Source organism: Amphibalanus amphitrite, unplaced genomic scaffold, assembly GCF_019059575.1.
Source record: "Amphibalanus amphitrite isolate SeventyFive unplaced genomic scaffold, NRLGWU_Aamphi_draft 000654F_arrow, whole genome shotgun sequence".
NCBI classification, from domain to species: domain Eukaryota; kingdom Metazoa; phylum Arthropoda; class Thecostraca; order Balanomorpha; family Balanidae; genus Amphibalanus; species Amphibalanus amphitrite.
The window spans coordinates 258-8559 of NW_024882148.1; the positions used below are offsets into that span (position 1 = coordinate 258).

The following is an 8302-nucleotide window of genomic DNA, read 5'->3' on the forward strand; positions in this document are numbered from 1 at the left end:
CTCTCTCTCTCACTCTCTCTCTCTCACTCTCTCTCTCACTCTCTCTCTCACTCTCTCTCTTCACTCTCTCTCACTCTCTCTCACTTCACTCTCACTCTCACTCTCACTCTCACTCCACTCTCACTCTCACTCTCACTCTCACTCACTCTCACTTCACTCTCACTCTCACTCTCACTCTCACTCTCACTCTCACTCTCACTCTCACTCTCACTCACTCCACTCACTCCTCTCTCTCTCTCTCCTCTCTCTCTCTCTCTCTCTCTCTCTCTCTCTCTCTCTCTCTCTCTCTCTTATCCGTGTGAATCCTGTACCGTTTACCGCTTGTCGCTATCTTGCTTTATTATCGAGATCTCGCGTCGCTCTCGCTCGTAATAATGGACAGGTCATAAAAATGACCTGACCTGAGGTCAACGCAGGCCGAAAGCCACTTTTTTATTTGCGCATATGAATGACAATTGATAAGGCTTTAATCGTCATCAGACATAATTGCGACTTTCAGTTGGGAAAATATCAAGGTCACTCTTCGAAAAAAAGGTCAAGATGTCACGTGATCAAAATTTTCAAAAATCGAAAATCCGAGATAGCCAAAACGTTTGTTGGTTGATTGCGAGTTGAACCATATTAAGTTTTTACCATAGAAAACCAATAGTTTCTGAGTTATAAGCCGCCAAACATAGGGTTGCAGCGTGACCTCCAGGAATTGCCTGAGGCTATATCTCGGAAACCGTTGTTCGAAGAAAAAAATCCTTGGCACAGCTGGCTTCCCCGCCCATCACAACCCATTAGACCAATTTTAAGCAAAAAATAAAATATGAGGGTGTACGGCTTTGGTCGATCTATCGTGGAATGCCCCAGCTATAATCGGAAATCAGGACAGATCAAGGCGGTAAGCAAGTTACCGAAAGAAAAGACCGCGGAATTGGATAGCGGGACTAAGTCACCGTCATACCGCACACCATCCACAGGGAGGGGTGATAGTCGGTCGACCTAGGCGGGGGTGTCCCGTCACCCAACACAGCAGAAAGCAGCGGTAGCTGAGTTCAGACTGATTCCTGATCTGACACCATCATCCAGCTCTCATGATTGCCCAATAGCAATGCATATGCATAATGCAGCTCGAAAAATGCAGTATCGAAAGCCAGACGAAAGCTGTTCATTACGTAGCAGTAACCCTTACCAACGTTCTGACCTAACAATAAATAAACAAAGCTTCCATTCGCAACTGATGGAGCTGGCAATAAAGCTATCGGCACACTGCAGGCAGACAACCTCTGACCCTAGCAACGATTCGCGCCCATTAGCCCCCGCCACCACCCATGCACTCCAAACCCACCAGAATGTATCACGGTTCTTTCCCCACCGCGGCCGGAGCGGCCCACTCACAGTGAATACTGGTGCCCGAGCTGCGAGCAGAGGCCGGCGGCATACCGGGCAGCGTAGCCGACATCCCGCCGTAGGCTGTCGGAGGAGCAGACGATCCATACCGGGTGAGCACGAGCAGTTAGAGGTCGGAATAGCGCAAGGGGTGAGACGCGGGCGGTCGTAGCACCGGCCACCAGCGAAACAAGATACAGAGAATGGAGGGGAGCTGCAGTTAGACCCACACCATATCAGTCAGATACAGGCGGTTAACAGTTGTTAGACGGTATGTATCATGTGTTATGCAGCAGCAAGCGGTTGGTTTGGTTGTCGAGCGGAGCACTTTTAGAGCGTGGATGTAAAATAACAGTTAAGTTAACATAGTGACAGTGTTCAGCAGCACAAAGCGTAAATGACAGCGGAGAATCGATGAAATTCGTTTTTAGCACCACCACTTGCAATCGGTTGCACGCTGAGGAACAGCAGGGTCGAGTGATAGAAAGTGAGTTCGCAGCTCTGGCGAACGCGGCTGGTCTTGTCCTGTGCCTGCCAATGTCAATCAGATAAGCGGTGGTAAGCCGGCATATCAACACTCACACTGAATGCTGGAGGTGCTGCTGCGTCCGTTTATTGTAAGGGGGGGGGGGGTATAATCCCTCCCACTACTCACACTGAATGCTGGAGGTGCTGCTGCGCCCGCCGGTGGATGGAAGGAGGGATACACTCTCTCCCACTACTCACACTGAATGCTGGATGTGCTGCTGCGTCCGTTTATTGTAAAGGGGGGGGGGGGGGTATAATACCTCCCGCTACTCACACTGAATGCTAGAGGTGCTGCTGCGTCCGTTTATTGTAAAGGGGGGGGGGGTATAATACCTCCCGCTACTCACACTGAATGCTGGAGGTGCTGCTGCGTCCGTTTATTGTAAAGGGGGGGGGGGTATAATACCTCCCACTACTCACACTGAATGCTGGAGGTGCTGCTGCGTCCGCCGGTGGAGGGAAGGAGGGATACACTCTCCCCCACTACTCACACTGAATGCTGGAGGTGCTGCTGCGTCCGCCGGTGGAGGGAAGGAGGGATACACTCTCCCCCACTACTCACACTGAATGCTGGAGGTGCTGCTGCGTCCGCCAGTGGAGGGAGAGGAGGGATACACTCTCCCCCACTACTCACACTGAATGCTGGAGGTGCTGCTGCGTCCGCCAGTAGACGCCGCGCTCACTGACATGCCGGACGAGGACGGCATCCTCATGCCGGGCCGGTAGGCCGGCTCGCCGTTCTCGCTGCCTCGCTGGCTGCGGGACCTGCCGGACGAGTTCACGTTAGAGACGCGTCCCACATTGTCAGATGACGGCGGCCGGGACAGGCCCCCGGTGATATGGAGATTCACGGACAGCTCAGCTAGTCGTACCTTGTCCGTTTCGTAAAGGGAACAGAAAAAAAAAGAAGACAAAAGCTTTCCCCAATCGTAAAATGTGGCAATCCGAAATAATTTGGGATGAAATGCATCCGCCTATGACAGCACGAACTATCATATATTTTGCTGATATGTCAACAGGAACTAAGCAGTTAAAATGCATATACCGACGTTCGTTTGCATTGTTCAATTTGCCGACATCCGGCGTCAGATATCAGTGTAGGGCGACTCTCACCGGTAGATGCTCTCGCCTCCGGCGCCGGGCGCGGCCGTCGGCTGCTCGTGGTGCATGGGGTGCACCATGCCGACCTGGGGCGCCGGGCTGGCCGGCGGCGGTCCGGCCGGCCGCGGCACGGCCGAGTAGCCGGGCGCGCGGCCCGCCTCCTGCCGGCGCGGGTGGCCCATCGGGTAGTTGACGGCGTAGTTGCTGGGCACCTGCGGCGGCGCGATGGCCGGCGGCGTGCGGTACTCCTTGTTGTTCCTGCTCAGCGTGCTGGCCGAGCGCGCCGGCTGCGGCGGCGTCGGCGGCTTGGTGGTGGGCGCCGGACCGCTGGCGTACACCCCACCGCCGCCGGCGGACGCCGCTCCCGACGAGCCCTGTGAGGAGGTCGAGTTCTGGCGCACCGGCCGCGCCATGCCGGCCGAGCCGCCGTGCACTCGCACACCATGGCCGATGTCGTCCAGCGCTATCACACACAGACAACGACCGATGTCATACACGATGGTAATGATTTGGGGGCTTGGGGCGCCCGGACTGCAAAATTCATCAACCAAACGATGCCACACGGACACACGATATACTGTTCTACGCATGAACTACATTCGGCAGAATATGATAAAAAAAGACAAAGTCATCCGACAAGCCAAAATACTGATCAGTGAAATAAATGTACTGACCTCCAAAGTCGATGGGTTTGCGCACATATTTGATGGGCCGCTCGGGGTTGACGGGGGCGATGATTTTGAACTGGCGGGTGGACGTTTTGTTGGTGGTGAGCACACCAATCTCGCGCCGGGCCACCTTTTCCTTGTGAACCATTACCGTCTGATGGAGGAGGAGGGAAACAAACGTGATAAATCCTCATAGTACAATCACAACAATGTTAGCTAGCTAGGCTGAGCATACAAATTCCCACTCTTTAAATTCGAATGCTTCAGCATAATCATATAGAGGCCTTGAGTACCAACACACACTTAATTCAAACAGTGCACCAGAACAGTGGAACTCAAAACCAGTGAAGGCACTCCAAAACATTAACTAAAAGGTGGCGAACAGCTGTTACCTGCGCGATGTTTGTGATCTGACTGCCCATGTCAGAGATCTGCTGCTGCTGCAAGTCCAGCATCTGTATGAAGTTGTACGCCAGTGTGTTGATCTGGTAGGCCACACTGGCCAGACTCTGGGTGGTGAAGTTCTTTGTTTCTTCGAGAGCTCCGCGACGGTTTTCCGACTGCAGTATGCAGAAAACAAGTAAATGTGGAAACAAGAAGCTAAAAAGGCCAATGCGGAAGCTCCAGCCATGTGTAGGCTCCAGCCTACTTTGCATTGGAATGATACATCATCTCATGATTACAGCACATAGGTACTATAATTGATAACCAGACATGCAAAGTTTCACACATTGTAGAAAATAATTAGGAGAAATGGTAACAAAAACAAAGGCAGAATTTACTCACATCGATGTAGTTGGCCTCACAGTACTCTGCGACACGCTCCAAGTTTGTGTGGCTGTCAATCAGGTCCTGTCTCCCCTTGGGAATCTCTTGAACAATCAATGAGTGTAGGTCTGCCATCATGGCTTCAGCAGCGGTGACCTCTACTGACCAAAATGGACCACCTCACACTAGGCTTTACCCTGATAAATTTGCAGCGAATGAGGATGCCAGCCTGGAACAGACAAAAATTGTGAGTGGAAATCATGGCTCAGAGGACAGGACTCTCAGAATTTTGTCAGCACGATAGGGATATCACAAATCATAAAAGGTGAGCTGAAAAGGTTAGTAGAAACCAGCTAGGTGAATAGATCAGGCAAGGAAATTTCAAACTTTGAACTGAAATAGCAGTGTTGTAGCTGGAGCTGACGACAACAACATTCACAACTTCGATTCATCTTAGATTCAACAATCACCCAGCCAAAGATATTCCACTTTTGAATACGAGTGAGCGAGTAAAGTGGGCTAAGTGTAGTCTTTTGTTACGAATGAGCGAGCAAGCGAAGGCTTTCACAGAACAGCAAAAATTACTGAGCATGAGTGGCCGGCTGGCCATGGTCACGGTTCTGCAAGGCTCACATCTCAGCAACAACTGGGCCGATTCACATGCTGTATTTTTGTAGGGTAGCTTCATCCCGTCCTCCAAGCACCAGACTATTCCTGATGCCAGGAAGGCTGGAGGAGTGGTGCACAGCTTTTTAAAAGGAGCCTTATGAAGGGACGCAGGTTTCATGTTGCACAATATCCGCACCAACATCCGTCCAATTCCTCTAAATGGCCTCTAAACGCAGCAACCAAAGTTATCAAATTATAATCACAGTCTGCAGCCGTCAGCTGCACAACAGCACGTTTCTTCTCGGAACGCGTTATGAACAAATAGGTATAACTTCTTGCCTGCCCGGTCGGTCATCTCTCCTGCCCTTATTGAGTTCAAGTCATCACTTTGAAGGTTCTTGGTGATCGCCTGAACGATTACAATTATATCACCTGATATCTCATACAGTTCTCCTGATCATCACATCGCACTCGATATTCCATGAAGAAGCCGAAAGTGCAGTACCATGGTAGCTGTTTTTTTCATTTTTATAAATTTAGCTGGAATATTTGAATGGACGGATTGACAGAGCCGGATCCCACGCTAAGCTGAGCTTGTTGCGTAGTGGAGGGAGCCCGACCCCTACCGTCCGATCGCGCAATTTCGGGTAACGGGAGAATTTAGATGCCAAAGTTTAACGTGCCGGACACGGCCTGTCCCACTCAACTGACTTCAACTGGCTGCTCCCACCAACCACAGACCATCCATCCTGGTCCCCGTCCGGGCCGTCAGGAGTCTCAAATATCGAGCGCCAGAGCGCCTCGAACCCGGGCTCTCACTGCCGGGAGTCCAATGCTCTACCCACTGAGCTAGAGCGCAGACGACCTGGCGAAACAAGCGGCGGCCCTGCCCTCAAACGCCCGGTTGCTGACCAGGGCGGTCCATTGTGCTGCCTCGCACGCAATGGCGCGACCAGTGCTGGAAATGAGGCCGCTTTCTGGTCCCGGCGTTTTATTCACCGGGCGGGTTAATCCCGTCCAGCGTTAAGCCTTTCGGGTCCCACTCAGGGTCGCGGTTGTCTTCGTCGCTCGCCCAAGTCGAGATGCAAAGTTAATAGGCACACAAAGCTTATTTAGGGCCAGCCAGACAGCTTAGCCTGGAGTTACCGTTAAAAATACGCATATAGATGAAAGAAAAGGGTCCAAGTCGTATATTCAGAGGCCCCAAATAAACTTCGTGTGACTATAAACTTTGCATCTCGAATGGGCCGAGCGGCGAAAACAACCGCGGCTCTGAGAGTCTCGAAAGGCTAAGCGCTAGACGGGGCTAACCCACCCGGGAATAAAACGCCGGGATCAGAAAGCGACCTCATTTCCAGCACTGGCAGCAACTGTTCCGAGTCACTGTTCAAGCCACTCTTCGGGAGTACGCCGCCGCTCCCTATCCCCGGAGAGCCGAGAGGACGCCGTTTCGGTGCACCAGATGAGGGCGGGCCACTGGGGCCGCTCGCTCCAGTAAATGCACATAATGGGCTGTCTCCACTCTGCGGCATGTGAGCAGTGCCCAGACAACAAGTGGTGCACCGCGGCGCTCTGCGCGGTGTGCCAAGAAGAGGCTGATGTGCCTACTGCCTAAGCAGGTGCTGCTCCACTGCTCGGCCCTCGCTGGCTCACGCCAGCCTCGCACACCACTCCTCCGCCGACTTTTGTGGCCCCGGAACTTCCGGCACCGGCCTCGTTTCACAGCACAACGCTACAATGCGCTAAGCGTATTGAGGTATTGGGTTTCTGTAGAAATAAAAAACTTATTCAGACGCTCAAACAAAGGGGGGCGTTCAAGGCCCCGGAATGCTGTCTGGTTGATATAGCTTTGATCGGTATTCGGTCCAGAAAATTTGGCGCAAAATCGCTTGTGCCGAATTTCGGCGCAAGAGGGTCTCACAGGCGTCCGGCATAGTGTATGGATGTCTTCGTATGGACGGGACGGGCCTACTACACTGAAACTGCACAAGCATGAAATAGGTACCTTGGAGGTAAGTGAGGGAGGGTTGCCCTCAAGTCTCACATACCTACCTATTGATCAATTATCCTGATCTTGATCTCCGGAACGATTAGACAAACGCTCAAATTTGGCATACAATTATAGAACTTGGAAGCAGGTAGGGGTAGGGGTTGGTTAAAAACTTTCTTCAGTAGGATCAAGTCAAAGTTCACCAATTATTTGACACCTTGGAATTACAAATAATATGCAATAATAAATGCTCACAAACACGAAACCGTCCCAAATTGCCCAAATCCCACACAAAACACGCATCACTTTTGGCTCTCTCTATCGTCTGGATAAAAATAGGCCCCGCCCATCCCAATCAGCTGCTGCATGACGAGTTGATGACGACAACCACTTACTTACCAGCAACCACTCTAGGGATAGCGTACGTGACAGTAATGGTGCAGCGGTTGCAAAATATTACATTGTTATTCAAACGGTTTTTGCTTATTGCATGGAGGATATGTCATTAGATGAGGTGTTGATGAAGGCAGGTATTTTTAATTTTTTTTTTGGACAATTTTTTGCCCTTGTTCTTCTTAATAACTGAATCCGGGACCACCTGAAGTCTAAACCTTTTTTTAGATAACATGTCAATGCTGTCTTGAGATGTGAAATTTAGACAATGGTAATAGGAATAATGAATAGCCATTTCACTAACAACTTGTTAATCTCTAGAAAGTGTAACTAAAATTAAAAGCACTCTGCCACACTGCTTCGATCCTGGTCATGCAATTAATGTTCATGGGTGGTGTTTCACGGCAGAGCACTGCAGTGTGCTGCGTGTGTCGGAGCATTGGGTTTCCATGGCAGTGTCAACAAACTTCACTCTGACGCTAAGCTATGACAGCATCCCAGAATGCTAGCACGCTGTGGCGCCAGCGCCAGCAGCATGCTAGCAGTATTTGAACTCAAACCTCTGTTCTTGGTAGGTACTTGGTTTTTCAGGACCTCTCACTCTGTTCCAAGTGCGATTCATCATAAACAAAGAGATCACATGCAACGTCATTTGAGTGACGCTATGGTATGCCGTAGCTACCATAGCATAGCTGCCAGCGCACACAGTGTCTGGGTGGTGAAACAGGGCCATTATTAATCACATTTGCTTTACTTTGTTTCAGCGGAAATCTGTCTGCACATGGGAGGAGCACAACAAAAGCCCATCAAGTTCATGCATGGCAGTGGATCTCAACAGGAGAAAACCAGAAAGAGCATAGATGCTTAAAAA

General features: G+C 50.9%; 1 protein-coding gene across 1 annotated transcript; it reads right to left on the minus strand.

The window, feature by feature from the left end:
* Positions 1-246: 246 nt before the first annotated feature.
* LOC122364055 (abl interactor 1-like) lies at positions 247-7337 on the minus strand. Its single transcript, XM_043334100.1, has 7 exons — positions 7294-7337; positions 4458-4668; positions 4064-4231; positions 3678-3825; positions 3016-3466; positions 2537-2667; positions 247-1458 (listed from the first exon to the last, which is right to left on the minus strand). The coding sequence occupies exons 2-7, from the start codon at positions 4575-4577 to the stop codon at positions 1343-1345; spliced, it is 1134 nt and encodes a 377-aa protein (XP_043190035.1). The 5' UTR covers positions 4578-4668; positions 7294-7337; the 3' UTR covers positions 247-1342.
* Between the last annotated feature and the right edge of the window lie 965 nt (positions 7338-8302).

Bases quoted from the DNA above. Each gene is read 5' to 3' on its own strand.
- LOC122364055 (XM_043334100.1), bottom strand. From the start codon at position 4,577: ATGATGGCAGACCTACACTCATTGATTGTTCAAGAGATTCCCAAGGGG. The intron at 3,826-4,063 runs GTAACAGCTGTT...CTCCTCCATCAG, and splicing joins AGATCACAAACATCGCGCAG to ACGGTAATGGTTCACAAGGA. The intron at 3,467-3,677 runs GTCAGTACATTT...TGTGTGTGATAG, and splicing joins CAAACCCATCGACTTTGGAG to CGCTGGACGACATCGGCCAT.